This window comes from Mastomys coucha, unplaced genomic scaffold (genome assembly GCF_008632895.1).
Source record: "Mastomys coucha isolate ucsf_1 unplaced genomic scaffold, UCSF_Mcou_1 pScaffold13, whole genome shotgun sequence".
Taxonomy (NCBI): Eukaryota; Metazoa; Chordata; class Mammalia; order Rodentia; family Muridae; genus Mastomys; species Mastomys coucha.
The window spans coordinates 7,123,410-7,141,134 of NW_022196895.1; the positions used below are offsets into that span (position 1 = coordinate 7,123,410).

General features: G+C 46.4%; 1 protein-coding gene across 4 annotated transcripts in view; it reads left to right on the plus strand.

The window, feature by feature from the left end:
* Nucleotides 1-17,725, plus strand: part of Greb1l (GREB1 like retinoic acid receptor coactivator) — a 265,485-nt gene that overhangs the window by 226,247 nt on the left and 21,513 nt on the right. For all 4 annotated transcript variants that reach the window (XM_031364954.1, XM_031364953.1, XM_031364956.1 and 1 more), the window contains 4 exons: nucleotides 3,507-3,637; nucleotides 6,792-7,131; nucleotides 12,744-12,859; nucleotides 13,763-14,007. In XM_031364954.1, the coding sequence (XP_031220814.1) occupies nucleotides 3,507-3,637; nucleotides 6,792-7,131; nucleotides 12,744-12,859; nucleotides 13,763-14,007 (832 nt within the window). The remainder of the gene's footprint in view (nucleotides 1-3,506; nucleotides 3,638-6,791; nucleotides 7,132-12,743; nucleotides 12,860-13,762; nucleotides 14,008-17,725) is intronic.

The following is a 17,725-nucleotide window of genomic DNA, read 5'->3' on the forward strand; positions in this document are numbered from 1 at the left end:
AAGAAAAGAAGAGAAAAGAAATAGAGAGTAGAGCAAAGGTTAGCAGGATCTAAACAGATGGAGGTTGGGAAGGACACAGAGAGGATGACTAATAGGTGCAGTGCATTTAGACAAGAGGAAGAACTCCCCCTGTTCTGTAGTGCAACAAGAAAACCATGAATGAAAATAATTAATTCACTAATTCAAAACACCTAAGAAAATATTGAACATTCTCAACACAAAGAGATAAAGATCTGGAGTGATAACTATGCCAACTACTCTCACATTCTCAGTATACATTATATACATTATGTACCTGAATGCCACAAGGATGTATAACTACTGTATGTCAATTAAAGATAAAAATATTTTTAAAACCACATTTTTTTCAGTTTAACAGAACAGCTCTCCAGGATGCGTCCCTGTGCTATGTTGTTTGGCCACGGGGGAACTCACTCCCATGGTAGAGAGAAGGGCTTGTTTCTCCCGCCCTGTTAGGCTTGGTTTTGTGTGATTTTCCTTGAGTCATCCCTGTGGTTACGGTGAATACCTTAGGTATAATGGCGGCATGGGGCCATGTTTTAGAAGGAGTAGTTAGATCTCTAGTGCTGCCCTTCCTTGTGATTCGGGGAGTTTGTTAAAGGCAGCAGGGGAGAGGGAGTTGTTATTATACTTTAGAAATAAAAGGTTAAAAAAATCAAGCTATGGAGATGCTCAAGAAGAGACAGCAGTGCTGCACGGGCCTGACACCTGAGTGGGGGCCCCCAGGCCCACAGAAAGGTAAAAGGAGAGACGTTGTTGTTAGTTTTTAAAGATTTATTTATTATTAAAAATAAGTATACTGTATCTGTCTTCAGACGCACCAGAAGAGGGCATCAGATCTCATTACGAGTGGTTGTGAGCCACTATGTGGTTGCTGGAATTTGAACTCAGAACCTTCAGAAGAGCAGTCGGTGCTCTTAACATACTGAACCATCTCTCTAGCCCAAGGAGAGACACTGTTGTCTCTGACCTCCACATGCCTCTTGGCATGTGTGTGCTAGCTAACAACACCCCATGCACAACCTACTCAGAGAACAATACGACCGTTTTTAAAATGTAAGTTTTAAAAGATTATCCTTATAATCAGACATGACAAGCATATGCTATCATCCCAACTACTTGGGGAGCTGAGGCAGGAGGATTACTTGAGACCAGACTCCACCTTAAAAAATAATTTGTTGTTGTGTTGTTTTTTGAGACAGGCTTTTTCTGTATAGTTCTGGCTCTCCTGGAATTTGTTCTGTAAGCCAGGTTAGCTTTGAACTCAGAAATCTGCCTGTTTTTTTCCTCCTGAGTGCTGGAATTAAAGGCATGAGCCACAGCATGGCAAATAATAATAATAATAGTAATTTTAAAATAGGTCATCCTCAGGAAACTGAGGTCGACAGAGAGAAAGGAAAGTGCACTGAGGTCAATAGAGAGACAGGAAAGTGCACTCTGTTACACTCAGTCCACCTAGCAGCATGTAGGAATCCTCACAGTCCACTTCCTTTGGCTGTTCCGACACGGGGAGAGAAATTGGAATATAACAAAGTACTTTAATTCAAAAACCACTGTCAGCACTTGTAGGCCCGTGTCCACCTTCCATAGAACACCCAAAGGGCTAACAGCACAGACAGCACAGAGCACACACAGGGACCGAGCTCCAGGGACTTAGGGCTGAGGACCTGTGGCTGAGCGAGCCTATCAGCTCTGCTGCTATTCTCCCCACACTAAGCATCACTCGGGTTGAGGAGGAGGCATGAAGAACTAAGCACACACGACGTAGTCCTTCTGCATGACTGTGCTTGCAGTCCAGACAAGATGGAAGAGGAAGTGGGCAGGGCTTTTCCTCCCAAAGTGAGAGCAGCGAAAACCACAAGTCCACCAAAAGAGAAAAGAGCATGTCCTTTGCAGCTGATGTCAGTCTATGCCAGGCCTCTGGGACCAAGAGATCCCCTAGTCCTGAGACAAAGGATGCTGTCAGGTAAGACCCCATGCCAGCAACCAGGCTTGTCTTGTTTGAAGGACAGTGCTAAAAATTAAACGCTTCCAATTAATAGTACCTTATAGTTTTTCAAAGATGTTTATAATTTCTATTTCTCTCTATATTTGTGTGTGTGCATATTTGTATGTACACACGCATGCAGGGGCACACAGAGACCAGAAAACGGCACCAGAAACCCGGGAGCTTCAGTTACAGGCAGTAGTGAACCACCAGATGGGTGCTAGAAACTAAACTGGGGTTCTCTGCAAGAGCCAGCTACCCCTATTTTTATTTTATAGACTTTATAAATCACAAATTTGCATAATTTATTTAAAGGTTCTGGGGATGGAGATATAGTAAAGTTTGCAGAATGTTTACTTAGCGTGCATGAAGCCCTGGGTTTGATTCCCATCACTGCATATAACCAGGCGTGGTAAGACATATCTGTGGTGCCAGCACTTGTGAGACGGAGGCAGGAGGATCAGAAACTCAAGATCATCTTCAGCTATATATCAAGTTCAAGGCCAGCCTGGGCTACATAAGATTCTGTCTCAAAAGAAAAGTTCAGTATTACAGCTACTTCTAAGAAGTTATGCATAAATTCCTGACATGCATTTCCAGGGTTGCTAACTTTATCCCTGGTCCATCTTTATTTCTACTACCCTCATCTTCTTCCTCTAACTTATTTTTATGTTATTATAACTTTAGTGTCAGCCTCATTTTCTTTATAAAATAAACAAGAGAAAGAAAATTTAAATTCATAATGAATAAAAATGTGAAAATAAAATGCACAGGCACAAGGAAAAAATGACAAAAACTGAAGAAAGAGCCAGGTGGTGGTGCATGCCAGCACTCAGGAGGCAAGAGACAGGAAGTTCTCTGAGTTTAAGGAGAGCCCGGTCTACAGAGTGAATTCTAGGACAGGGGAGGCTGCGCAGAGCTCTTTGTCTAAAAAAAACAAAACAAGCAAACAAAAATACCAAAATCTTACTTAATATTCTGGGCCTTCTTACTTGAAAGTCAGCTGCTTGTCGCACGTCCCAGGATCCTCTACGACATCCTTGTGTCACCTCCCAAAATCATTACTTACTTGCATAGCGACAACTGAATCAGTAAGGAGGAGGAGGATCAGTGCTGTGTGTTCTGTCTACTGAGGTAGGGTGTCTGTAGTGCACTGGATTTTTATACTCCATTTGAAAACTAATTTCTACTTGTAAAAGGGATCACCACAATCAAATAGCACCAAAGCCCCTAAGTGTTTGAGGTTTTTAGTTTCTTCCCAAGTGCCATGGATACGTCAGAAAAGAGAGCTCCTTCTAGCCAGCAAAGGAGACATCTGCCCCAGGTATCTGAAACAAAGGAAAGCAAACGCAGCTGTACTTTCCTACATGAAACATGTCAGCATGCCACTCATCGTACACGAAGTTCCACGGAAATGCAGTGCTGGTGTCAAGTCCCACGGCTGCTTTCTTTTACCTCCCACCAAACCTCTCTTCACTGCTCTGCTGTTTTCAATCAGGAGGACGTAGGCTGCGAGAAGCTGTACTTCGGCTTGGACGAGTACAGCAAGTCTCTGCAGTGGGGGATCACCAGCCCACTCCTGAGGTGCGATGAGACCTTTGAGAAGATGGTGAGCACCCTCTTGGAGAGGTAAGGCTGCCCTTGGCTTTAGCTGTATGTCAAAAACAGTCAAACGTCTGTCTGGCCACTTCACGGTGAGTGTGGTGGTGCAGGTGACATGGAGAGGCTCTTTTTATATAAAAGAGCTTCCTCAAAGTAGCCTTCTACTACCACGGGTTTCGGATGGCCCTCCAAGAAGAACAAGGGCAGGGCATCCTACAGGAGGGGCTAGTACCATTTGTCACACCCCAGATTGTCTCCTGGGAAGCCTGACTGCAGAGGAGACTCTGTGTGTTGAAGGCCACTGCCCTGAACTTTAGCCAGTCTCCAGGCATTGTACCTCAGGCTCTGTTCCTCTTCACCCGCTCACTGTGGGCAAAGATCCTTGGACAGGTCCCTATAAGCTAAACTTTGGAAACCATGGCTACATATGGAACATAGTTAAGGAATGAAAAGCACTTGAACATGTCTCCTTGGGACCCATCCTGTGGTCCTGACCTTCAAGGCTGAGAGTCTTCTTTCTTTTATTTTAGGAATATTATCCCTAGCGCCTTCCCTTATTCCTCAGTTCCAGGAATGCCTTGTGTTTGTTTTCTCAGAGCCTGATTGATAGACTCAAAAGGAGGGTACCATCCCTTCCCGCCCTCTATGTGACCGCCCCAGATGGGCAGTGAGGTAAATTAGACCTCCTGTTTAGTAGCTCTAGTTTCTTAATACTGAACCTGGTTGGGTAGAGTCAGCTCTTTACCGGTCTGTCCCATCGTCTTGAAAATGTTTTAAGAAAAGAGAAATAAAAATAAAGACAAGTGACTTTGCCCCGGCCAGCAGGATACTGCTGTGTGTGGGAAGGGAGCAGGCTCAGAGTGGAGCCAGTACTCACAGCTGTTAGCCTTCAGTGATAGACACCACCCCTGGGTCATTAACTGTCAAGTGGTGCCCTCCCTGAGACACCTTTTTACTTTCCTACCCAATTCCTTTCCCTGCCTAGAGCTCATCTTTCAATCCACTGCTTCACGAGTGCATGACTTGTATTTTTAGAAATGGTTCTATCAACTTCCATTAAAGATTATATAATACAAAACCACAATTATAGTTTAATGCAGAGGGGGGAAATTTCACCATTAAGTCGTAATTTTTGTAAAAGTGTGGAGTGTAAATGTCTGTGTTTTGAAGTTAATCTTTGACTTAAAAAAAAAAAAAAACAACATTGCCAAAACCCTAAGCTTTAAATATACCTTGCCTGTGGTCTCTTCCCCACCAGCATTCTGCTCAGCTAATAATATCTATGACTTTTTGAATGGCTGACGGCACTAGCCCAGGACTCTCCCAACTGTGGCTTTCTGTGCGTTTCTCAACCTAATAAGCCCTGCGGTACAAGAAGACATGACAGGGACCTGAATCCAGTCCAGACCATTCCGTCTCCAGTCAGTGATCGGGAACTAGTAGCTGAATTTCTCTCAGTCCCCATACTCATCCCGGTGAAAGGTGGAGAGGCTAGAGTGCTGGTCACCTTTGGTACATTCCCTCTAAAACTCTTCAAAGCCATGGTACTCATTTGATGGCCCTAACTGGTATTTGACCCTGGGCTTTTCTAGGCAAGCTTGAGAACATTTGTTCAGTTTTAAGGAGAATTAGAAGGTAGAGCAAAGGTGCCTACCCTGAGCTACCAACTAGTGGCCAAGAAGAAAGGGGCCCAGCTCCTCCATGCTCTGCCAGGCTCAGCACCTCAGCCAGACCCTGCACAGCACAGCCTGCCTTGCCAGTGTCTACTTTCTCAGCAGCCGGTGTGGCCTCTGCCCTTTGATCATCATGTCTCCCTTCCAGAGGAAGAGCACCAAAGTGACACATCTATTTTCTACCTCACCTGAACAGCCAGCATGACCAGTGGGACTCTGCCACCTGGCAGTCTAGGGGAAAACAGTCGTGTTCAGATTCCCAGGCTCCCTTAAATAGTCTCTGATAGTAAAAGGTTCGCCACTAGGTGGCGATCTTTCTCCAGCTAACGTCAATTTCCCCTGTAACAACTCACTTTTTTATTTTAGTTTTGGGATTTTGTTTGTTTGTTTGTAAAAAATTTTATTTACTCTTATGAATAAGTACATGGTAGCTGTCTTCAGATGTACCAGGACAAGGACGTCAGATCTCATTACGGGCGGATGTGGCTGCTGGGATTTGAACTCGGGACCTTCTGAAGAATAGTCAGTTCTCTTACCCACTGAACCATCTCACCAGACCCTGTTTGTTTTGTTTTGTTTTTTTGAGACAGAGTTTCTCTGTGTAGCCCTGGCTGTCCTGGAACTCTGTAGACCAGGCAAGCCTTGTATTCACGGAGATTCACCTTCCTTGCTGGGATTTAAGGCATGTGCCACCACTGCTCCACTTACCAACTCACGGTTTTTATGGGAAGATATGTTTCTGCTATCTATAGAGCTCAAATTAGCAATAATTCGTGTGGTTTTTTTGTTTGTTTGTTTGTTTGATTGTTTGTTTTGCTTTTTATGGCTTTTGTTTGGTTGGTTGGTTGGTTTGTTTTTGCTGGTTTGTTTTGTTTTGTTTTTTGTTTTTATTTAATAGCATCCCGTTAAACTGGAATCTGCCCATATGTCGCCTAGACTGAGCTTAACTTCTTGATCCTGCAGCCTTGGCTTACATGTGCTAGAGCTGCAGGCACGTGCTAGCACTCCAACTATGGTTATCTTTTTCTTTCTTTCTTTCTTTTCTTTTTTATGTCTGATACACCAAGACTAATGACCGCAGTGTCTCAGTTTCCTTTACTGTAGTCAGATATCGGAGAGCTGAACTGGCATGCTTCCTGCAGCAGCATGAGGCTCTGTGACTCGCTTCACAATTAACCTGTCTCGGTATTTAATAACATCTGAATTGCTGGTGGGGGAGGGACTGCTCAGCCGTGAAGCTTGCTTCTGTGGTCTGGCGATTCTAGCTTCCCGGTCCCTGTGCTGACCCACGTGGTACTTTGAGAAGGTAGCGTGACTAGGCCAGCCCCCAAACTCTAATTTTCTTTACCTGTCCCAACAGGTTATGCATGCCTTACAGGTGCAGCCACTTCTAGCAATGTGGGATCCAAAGTTATTCTGCACATTAGCCCCTTCCTGCTGTTTTCCATCCGCGTTTTATTGTTCCCGCTGGCCTTCTGCGAAGCCCTAACTCCCTGTGTTGTCTGTAGGTACCCGCGGCTGCATAGCATGGTCGTGCGCTGCTATCTTCTCATCCAGCAGTACTCGGAGGCCTTGATGGCTCTCACCACCATGGCGTCACTCCGAGACCACAGCACACCAGAAACGCTCAGCATTATGGACGATCTTATCACCTCCCCGGGAAAAAACAAAAGTGGGAGAGGACACATGCTCGTGATCAGAGTGCCTTCTGTGCAGCTGGCGATGCTGGCCAAGGAGAGGCTGCAGGAGGTGCGGGACAAGCTGGGTCTGCAGTACCGCTTTGAGATCATCCTGGGGAACCCCGCCTCCGAACTCACTGTTGCAACTCACTTTGTGGCGCGATTAAAGGTCAGCAAAGGGCAGGCATACGGCTTGTTTCTGTTTCCTAGGATTCTCGGGTAGACGGACCGCCCAGATGACTGAGTTGAATGTGTTTTGCACGTGTGTGACTTTGACCAGGCTAAGGCTAAACTAAAGGATGCACTGGCTTTTCTTAATAGGCACCAGTTTCTAAAGAGCCCATCAAACCCCTTTCCCTATGCATTTGCAGTTGGTCTCCATGCTCTCTAAGCATAGGCGCAAAAACTGAGATGGCCGGTTTGCCCCGTGGTTCCCGACCTTGGTGGGGATGCCTCTAGCCCACTGCCATATGTTTTCTCACTAATTCTTTTCTGTGCATCTAGCCTATGGGTCAGCTGGAGGCTGCACACAGTAGGTAAAGTATTTTTTTTTACTATGTTTTTATTTATTTATTTATTTATTTATTTATTTATTATATGTAAGTACACTGTAGCTGTCTTCAGACACCCCAGAAGAGGGCGTGAGACCTCATTTCAGATGGTTGTGAGCCACCATGTGGTTGCTGGGATTTGAACTCCTGACCTTCAGAAGAGCAGTCATTGCTCTTAACCGCTAAGCCATCTCTCCAGCCCGGTAAAGTATTCTTAGCACTCATCTAGAGCAACTTCCAGCTCCCTTGCGTGTGGCTTCACAGCTTGCTTCTTTGTATATTCTCTTTGACCATAGGCACTCAGGCTTTGGTGGGGTATACTGTGGTAGTCTAAGGAGAGACTTAGTACGTGATCCAGCTAGCCCCTTGCTGGCTCTGTGTAGCCAGGGACTGACTGCCAGTCCCCTACCACTCCCATCAGGCACAAATCAACTATCCTAAGTCCTTGCCTTATGCCTGGCCCAGGTTTTCCTTGAAGACATTCACAATCACTTGTCCAAGCCACTAGAAAGCATGTACTCAAATGTCACATACAGATGTGGGTGGGACAGAGCTAGCTACTATACGTCTGAGTCAGACTGACATGGTATCCACGCTGTACATTAAATACCAAGCTAAACTGAGTTATAAATAACCTAGTTTGGCACTTCCGGGCTGAAGTGAAAACACGTGGTCCACCTCACTGCACTTTCCTCTCTGCAAAATATAAGATTTGAACCATGTGATTTCTCAAGTTCTAACACCAGAAGAGGCCATCGGATCTCATTACAGAGGGTTGTGAGCCACCATGAGGTTACTGGGAATTGGACCTCTGGGACAGCAGCCAGTACTCTTAACTGCTGAGCCCTAACTTGGAAATTTTTATTTACTATTCATAAGTAACTTTGCAAATGTTAGGGTTTTTTTTTCTGTTGTATTATCTAACCTAAACTGAATAACCCAAATAAGCAACTAGAACAATAAAATCATCCCCAAACTGAAACTCATCTTCAGTAGCAGTTAGAAGAATGTTTCAGAACTATGTTCCCAGCTTATGGGAAAGGACCGGACTTTCCAATCAGACCTGCAGCTTTTCACCAGAGAGATTCCTCCAGATGTGTAGAGGGGGGATCAAAGTGCATGTGCTTAACGTGAGGCTGGCTCTTGGCATTGCTTCAGTGCAGTGGCCATGTGGCATTGGTGATTTTCTTACTTTGGGAGGGTCGTGGGGAGAGAATGCAGCCTGAGTGGCCGCATTTCTATTAGAGCTGGTCGAGAAATGCAGACATTTGTGGGTTTACTGTCACTGAGGCATCTTCTGTAGTCTAAAAACCAGTTGTGACAAGAAATCAGATGGTCTTTCTACCTGGACTTCCTTGTGAGTAGATGTGTGTCATTAAGGTTTTAGTGATGAAGAAAAATAAAATTGTGGTCAAAGGCCATGTTGTAGAAAATTCGTAAGGTGAATAACAGTGCCTCCCAGCCGTCCTGACGGTGGGTCACTGAGACATGGGCTGAAAACACTGAGGAACTAGAAACAGTAGCCATGCACATAGCAGCACCCTGGAGAAGCCAAGCTACTGCTGAGTTCTGCTAGAACTGCAGCGAGTTCCTCGCGTCCGCCCTGACTCTCCAGTCTCTAGTTCCCAACAGTCTCGGGTCATTTGTTTAAAAGGTCAGTATATGCTGGTAGTAGCATACACCTTTAATCCCAGCACTTGGGAAACAGAGGAAGGCAGATTTCTGAGTTCGAGGCCAGCCTGGTCTACAGAGTAACTTCCAGGACAGACAGGGCTACACAGAGAAATTCTGCCTGGAAAAAAAAAAAAAAAAAAAAAAAAAAGGAAAGAAAAGGAGATGATTATATTTTCAGTAGGTTGTAAAAACCTGTCCCTTTGGGCCACTGTCTAGAAAACACAATGACGCTGTCTGTCACTCACCTCTGAGTGCCAGGGTCATTGGCAGTGCTTAGGGAAGGGGACACTGGGCTGTGTGTGTGCCCTGGGTGAGGACCGCTGTCCGAGGATGAAGGGCTGTGTGTGCGCCCTCGGTGAGGACTGCAGTCCGAGGGTGAAGGGCTGTGTGTGCGCCCTGGGTGAGGACCGCTGTCCATCGGTATGCCTTATGTGAAGGGCTGTGTGTGCGCCCTGGGTGAGGACTGCAGTCCGAGGGTGAAGGGCTGTGTGTGCGCCCTGGGTGAGGACTGCAGTCCGAGGGTGAAGGGCTGTGTGTGCGCCCTCGGTGAGGACCGCTGTCCGTCCATGTGCCTTATGTGAAGGGCTGTGTGTGCGCCCTGGGTGAGGACCGCTGTCCGAGGATGAAGGGCTGTGTGTGCGCCCTGGGTGAGGACCGCTGTCCGTCCATGTGCCTTATGTGAAGGGCTTCCTGGTGATTACTTCCCAAGGCAGTGAAAGCCCCTTCATTTATCTGAGTAACTACTAGGTACGCTGTAGAAGAGTCCCAGATTCTCAATGCCTGTTTCCCCTCAGTCTCTGCTAGTACTCTCTGTGTGCCTCCCGACGGTGCCTCCTGATGGTGCCTCCCGGGTTGCCTGTCCCTTTTAAGCTCTCACTTTTAAGCCTTTCCACTCTCAGAAGGCATGGGCACCTTTTATCTTCAGCCTTGGGCAAAATGCAGCACTGCTCCCATTAGATAGCCTCATTCTTATGTTTAACCCTCTTTTTCAGTCAGAGATGACAGATATTAACATTTTAACCTTGGACAGATTAACTTTTCAACCTTAAATAAATCAGTCACTTCACTCAACAAGCATATGAAACTTCTGTACAGTCGCCCAGGTAATGAACCCAGTATTGAGCCAAAACTAACTTGTCCAGTCTTTTATGTTGGCTTCAGTGCCTTGGAAAACATAGTTCTGAGGCCAGAGTAGATCCATGGAAGTCACTATCATTTGTCACAAGGAGCAGGTTGATGGGAAAGCATGGCACAGTGGGTTGACTGGTTGCTATTGGTCAAGAGTAAAAGTGAGATGTGTTTCACACTCAGTGGAAAACTTCCCCGAGTGGTAAGACATCTTATTGGTCATCCTACGGCTATCCAGGCCTCTTTACCGTTGGTGCAATCATGATTTAATGGTGGATTCCAGACTCTAAAATACTTTCAGGAGAATTCCTGTTGTCAGGAAGAGCATAAACACAGTGTGAAGACCACCGAGTAAAATCCTGTTCCAGGACTGTCTACTCTGAGTGCGGCAAGTCCTTGTTCCCCCTTGAGTGCAGGGGAAGGGAACTGATGTCCTTCTGAAGAAGGTGTTTGTTTGGAGGCAGGGTCTCAAGTAGCTGAGGCTGGCCCTAATGTACTATGGAGCTGAGCATGACCTTGAAACCTAGTCTCCTCCTCCCGCTCCCCCCCCATCACCATTACAGACATATGCTGCTATGCTAGGGTCCCACAGTGTGTGTGATGTGGATACGGGTGCCCACAGAGGTCAGAAGAGGAATCAGATCCCCCTGGAGTTCCTGGTTTGTGTCAGCCAGCTACTCCTGGGCACGGAACAGACCCAAAGTGTGGTTGATATACCCAGTAACACTCCACTGAACTCAGAGATCCACTTGTCTCTGCCGCTTGGGTGCTAGGATTGAAAGAATGTGCCAACACAGCCTGAACAACAGCCTCTTAGTCCTTGTTTGCTAAGCATTCTCAGAAGTGCCAGTTAGGCCCTGCTGGAAAGTTGACATAAAGCCCTTATATTCTGTACATGGAATAAAGAATAATCTTTGAAACCTAGCTACTTGAATTGGCCTATTTTCTTTCAGTTCTAAACTGGAAACATCTGGGTGCTGAGGACGTGCCTGGCACACATGAAGTCCTCTATCTGATCCCCAGCACTGCACAAAACCAGGCGTTATGACACACAACTGTAATCTCAGCTCTTGGGAGGCAGGAGAACCACATGTCCAGGTTTATCCTCAACCTCACATCAAGTTTAAGGCTCACCTAGGGGATGCAAGATCCCCTCTCAGGCAAAACCAAAACAATTACAGATCTTTCATCCTTGAACATCTTTCAAAAGTGGGTTTTCCTCATGCATTGTACAGTCATGTTTTCAAGACTGATGTCCACATTGTTAAAGGATCCGCATGGATCCTTTGTGTTTGTGGTAATGGGTGAAGAATGGGTGCTGTGTGGGTACTTGGTGGAATCGGGAGCAGATGGCATCCCTCTTCAGTAAGGGCAGTCGGTGACCCAGCCTGGTCAGTCTTGCAGACTTTGGTGGCCTCGTGCCAATCATTGCTTGTCAGGTTGGGTGGGGAATTGAGCCTACAGTTTTGTGTCTGGGCAAGTTCTACCACTTAGTTATATCCCTGGTCCTCTTTGCCTTTTCTTTTCGTACATGTCTCATTAAGAGTGGCCTTGAACTTGGAAGCTTCTCCCTCAGTCTCTTGAGTAACCAGGATTACAGACCTGCACCTCTAGGACAGTCAGTAAAGGGAGAAAGAGAAAAATTAACCACCAGAATTGGGGCTACCTCATTATTTGCTCAGTATTGATTAAACTGTTTTGGATGGGTTTTAAGAGTCTTTCTCAAGTCCCTAACAACGGAAACTGGCCTTTCTCATCCCTGAATCCCGACAGTCCGTCGGAGTCAGCAAGTGTAGCCAGTTTTCCATCACCACTAGGATGCGCTGGTGTGTCTTTCCAGCTTGTGGAGCTAATGCATAAGATATACCAATACCTTTCCATGCTGTTGAGATGAAAACTGAAGTCCACGCTCTCATAGTCCATGCCTTGAAGGTAGCAAATGCAGAGGTGGGTGTGGTGCACATGCCTATAATCCAGCATTTAGGAGATGGAGACAACAAAGTCATCCTCAGCTACAGAGGAAATGTGAGGCTAGCCTAGGCTACATGAAACCCCATCTCAAATATCAAAACCCTATCACAAGAATAAAAGTAAGCATTCCAATAGGAGTAGCTTACACACTTAATAAGGACCATTAGGTAGCTCAGTGTTTCTGTTCTAGAAACCTTTCTAAGATATACAGATTTGGGGCTGGAAAGATGGCTCAGTGGTTAAGAGTACTGACTACTCTTCCGAAGGTCGTGAGTTCAAATCCTAGCAACCACATGGTGTCTCACAACCATCTGTAATGAGATCTGACTCTGTTTTTTGGAGTGTCTGAAGACAGCTACAATGTACTTACATATAATAAATAAATAAATCTTTAAAAAAAAAGATATACAAATTTGAATGAGGAGTTTTAGTGATTTCTTATGTATCTGTTCTATAGACCTGGAGAGGAAATGATCAGGGAGAGTGGATCCCTCGGACATATCAAGACTTAGAAGGTCTGCCCTGCATAGTGATTTTAACTGGCAAAGACCCGCTTGGAGAAACTTTTCCCAGGTAAGATGTGACTCACTGGTTCTGCAGCTCCATGGGTCCAAGGCTGAACTGCCGACTGATTGATGAGCCAGTTTTGGTTGTCTGCCAGTAATTGTTTCATGCAGGGACAAAAAGAAATAGAGCCTCATTCATTTTCTTTCAGATTTCCAGAACCACCAGTTCTGGAATGGGGCCGAGCCACAGAGGAAAAGTTGTTATACCCGAGTAAAGCAGCCAGAGAGGCTGAAGAGAAAAAACAGGAGATAGGCAGACAGACAGATGATAAATAGGTATTCAAATATATATATGTATATATATATATATATCCATCTAACATATATATATATATACTAGATGGATGGATAGACAGACATATGATAGATAGATAGATAGATAGATAGATAGATAGATAGACAGACAGATAGAGTGAGTCTAAAGCACTTTATCTTTGTTAATCTGATATTCCAAACTCTCTGGAGGACCTAGGGACTATAGACTGGAAAGCAATAGCAATGAATGCATCAACTGCTTACTGCATGTGTCAGCCACACTAAATGCTTTCTTGTACAATGCCTCTCCCCTTGCATTAATCTTATAAGCCAGCCTTTTATACCTATTCCTTGGCCTTTACTTGTTAGTGACACTGGAGCTGAAACCCGGGGCCCCCTACATACTACACACATCTTTTGTCATTAATCTACATCTCTAGCCCCCTGCCATCTCTATTTTATATTTCAGGGACACAAGGGAAGTGAAGCACAGGGAAATATGGCTAGGTGGGAGGTGACAGAGCTGATATTTAGAGCAGACTTAGACAATACTGAAACCTGTGGTCTTCCCTGTCCATGGATCACAGGACTTTCAGGCATGCTTAAGTATTCTGTGTTGGAGAGACATGCCACCCATATGGTTCATTCTATACAGGTCCTTAAAGTACTGTGACCTGCGATTAATCGACTCAAGCTATTTAACTCGAACGGCCTTGGAGCAGGAGGTGGGCCTGGCTTGCTGCTATGTCTCAAAAGAAGTCATCCGGGGACCTGCCGCTGCCCTGGATCTCAGCGGGAAGGAGGCTGAGAGGGTCTCTGCCAGTGAGAAGGATTCCGAGGAGCTGCTCATCGATTTGGAAAGGCCACAGAGCAACAGCAGCGCTGTCACAGGGACCTCAGGTCAGAACACTTCTCCAGAAGGTAGAACTGGGTGCTGACCCTCCCAGGTCTCCAGGCCATGGCAAAGGCCTCCTCTCCAGACTTCAGCTGCTCAGAGGGTGCTTGCAAAGCAGAAAGCTGAATGGACACAGCTTTCTCTGGGTTTAACCATGAGCTTAGTGACAGGCAAAAACCATAGTCAGTTTGCCTCACTGCCTGCTCCCCAATGCCTCCCCATCTCCTTCCAGTTACTCCAGAGCTCACATTTGCATGAATACCTGTTCTCAGTCTAGAGATGGGAGCTCTAAGTTTGTATTAGGTTTGGATGGGTGGGTAGATGGATGACAGATGCATGACTAGTTATCTTAAGTACTTATTGTCAAGTGTTTCTATATTGTAGGCTTTTCAGGGGCTACTAGTTTTCTTTTTTGTAAATTGTAATACAGCAAATGTGACCCTATTTCCGATTATGAAAGTAATAAAGCTTAATGTAGAGAAATCAGATGATATATCAAAGTACAAGGAAGAGACTAAAGTGAAGCACCCCCACCCACTCTCTGAATTAGCATGAACACCAGGTTATCACCCAGACATGCCTGTGCAAGCATGCACATACCAGGTAGTACTGGTCTCCATTTGATTCTGTCAGCAGCTGTCAGATGGCTCCAGCCATGCCTGAGGGCCCTCCTATCTGTAGTGGCCTGGAGGGACATGAGACCTGCCCTTCTCTAGGCTGTACCCAGCTACTCTCCCTCAGCAGGTGACAGGTTTACCCATCCCCTCCTTCCTCAACCCCACCACTGTAAGCCCCTCAATTTCCCTGAAACCAGCTCAGAAAAAGCCAGAGAACAGTATAGGTAATAGAATGAGGGGAAATGCCATCTCTGGGATCTTGGGAATATGAGACCAGGAAGGGAAATGAGGGGGCCGGGGAAGGGCATGAGTGGGGAGAAGGGAAATGAGTGGGTGGGGGAGGGAAATGATTGGGGGAGGACAATGAGTGGGAGGGAGGGAAATGAGTGGGTGGAGAAGGGAAATGAGTGGGTGAAGGGAAGGAAAATGAGTGGGTGTGGGGGAAAAGCTGTCCCCCAGTAGCTTCCTAGTGGCTCTCTTTAAGAAAAAAAAAAGATTTAAAACTTATCTTATGAATGAGTATTTTGCCTGCCTGTATGTAGATATAGATATACCACCTGAATGCCTGGTGCTCATGGAGGTCAGAAGAGGGCATCAGGTCCCCTGGAACTGGAGTTGTCAACAGCCGTCGTGTGAGCTGTCATGTGGGTGCTGGGAGCTGAGCTCCAATCTTCTGGAAGCACAGAAGTGCTCCTAGAAGCTGAGGTGTCACTCTAGCTGTCCCACCAGTGGCTTTTCAGCCACACCCTCCTCCACTGTCTGCCCTACTCACCAACAAGTGTCCTGACTTGCTCTGATAAACCCACAAAAGTCTCATGACAAAGCCCTGCTCAGACCCTACAGACCCGAGCTCCCAGGCTCCCTCAAGGACACCCAGGCTGAAAGTGGGGGACAGGCTCTGCCGAGCACCTGATGTCACATGTGCACTATGCTGATGAGCACATATGTGTCCTTGTGGTCAGAATTTGGTAACAAACTCACAAGGTTTACTGGCTGCAGTGATAGCGATTTATCATATAATCTGCCTTCATCGGGAGCCTTACTGAGGTGAATGCAGGTTCTTTATTCCAATATTAATTACTTATATTAACTCTCATATCACAAAGCATATAATATAATGGGTGGATGGATGGATGAATAGGTATGTATGCATGCATGTATCTACAGATGTATATAAATGGGTCAGAATGAAAGCAGGCTGAAGAGGCTGCAGCAGAGTTCAGGAGGGTTCAGAAGTGGGTGGAGAAAAACAAGTCAGTATTAAAAACAAACCACTGGAAAGCCAGGGGGAGGAGCTGTTGTCAGGTTCCAAGTGAAGCAACAGTGCTCAACTGCTAGGTGAAAGGCTGAAGCAGGGCTCAAAGCAGGACGTGGGTCAGGAACTGGACAAGGAAAGGCCAAGTCCCGAGAGGGGACAGGTAAACAGGCAGGCTGTGGCGACAGCAGGGAGTTCAGCTCAAGCTCTAAGAGCAGCGAGGGCATCCTCCGTCCTTGGTAGCAGATGGCATGGTACTGGGACTGTGCCATCACTGTGTTAGGTGTCTGTCACTTTACAGGGGCCAGGAGAGGGAGCTCCATACCTTTCCATGGTCTCATATGTCCAATAAGTTCTATAGGATTTAAATGTACTCACGTGCCCTGCGGTCTCCCAGCAAACTTACACTTAGTAAATTCACCCCAGTAAACTTATAGGGTGGCTCCCTTCCTGCTTCTAGGAACAAGTCATTGATCACTGTGGATGGGTAGCCCACAGACGGTGCAGGTTCCCAGCCCATGCAGGCTGATACAGTCATTCTCCCTTGAAACGGAGTAGAGAGCACTGTTTTATACAAACAGTGTGGAGTGGGGCACTGATCTCAACAGCTGCAAGTCCCCACAGTCACAGGAGCAGTAAAGAGCCTTGCTTTTTGAGAAAAGTACTTTTATACTTTTTAATAGGTATCTGTGTGCATGGATGTGTGTGTGTGTGTGTGTGTGTGTGTGTGTGTGTGTGTGTGTATTTGGAGCGATGTGTGCCCAAGGATGCAGTGCCCACAGAGACCTTAGGCATTGGATCCTCTGGAATTACAGGCCTTTGTGAGCCACCTGACATGGGTGCTGGGACTTAAACTTGGGGTCTCTGAAGAGCAGTATATGCTCTTAACTGCTGAGCCATCTCTCCAGCCCAAGAGACATTTACTTTTTTTTTTTTTTTAAGATTTATTTTATTTATATGAGTACACTGTAGCTGTCTTCAGGCACACACCAGAAGAGGGCATCAGATTCCATTACAAATGGCTGTGAGCCACCATGTGGTTGCTGGGAATTGAACTCGGGACCTCTGGAAGCACAGTCAGTGCTCTTAACCCTCTGAGCCATCTCGCCAGCCCCAAGAGGTTTACTTTTAACAACTGCAGTTAATGGTTAATCTGTCAGGTCTCCCATAGCTGGGATTGGGACCTGCAAGGCTGGACGACACCCATTTGGGCTCAGGGAGGGTCTTCAGCCATGAGTATTAGGAAGGTCATTCACTACAGAAAAGATTCCTTAAAGTCAGCAGGCAAAGTAAAGACAGCGGAGACTCAGCTCCGAGCAGGTCTAATGTCCTCCTGGAGAGAGAACTTTCCTACCTTGGTTTAGGAAATGGCTACAAACCGGGGACCTGTGACAGCTGCCAAAGCAGCAAGTGTCACTGAAAAAGCCTTGACTGTGGAGCCTGTGAGTGAGTGCCATCTGAGAGAGGAGCTGGGATGAGCAGACCCTTAACAGAGGGACTCCTTGTGAAACACAGGGAAGGCTCCAGGAAAGGAACAACAGGCAGCAAAGTACGAGGATCCAGTGACCCAGTGAACCCTGCAGGGCTTCCTAGAGCAAGGTGTCGCCCAGGGGGGCCAAGCCAGGCGAAACAGACCCACCTTCTATCTGTTGTCTCCCATTGGCCAACTCCACCCACAACCCAGGGCAACGGAGCAGGAGGGAGTGGTGGGAGACTGAGGCAGAATAGTTCATCACTGTGTCTGCAGTTCCAAAGGTTCTAGTGGAGGTGGAGGAGGTGATGGTGGAGGTGATGGGTGGTGGTAGAGGTGATAGTGGAGGTGGTGGTGAAGGTGATGGTGGTGGTGGAGGT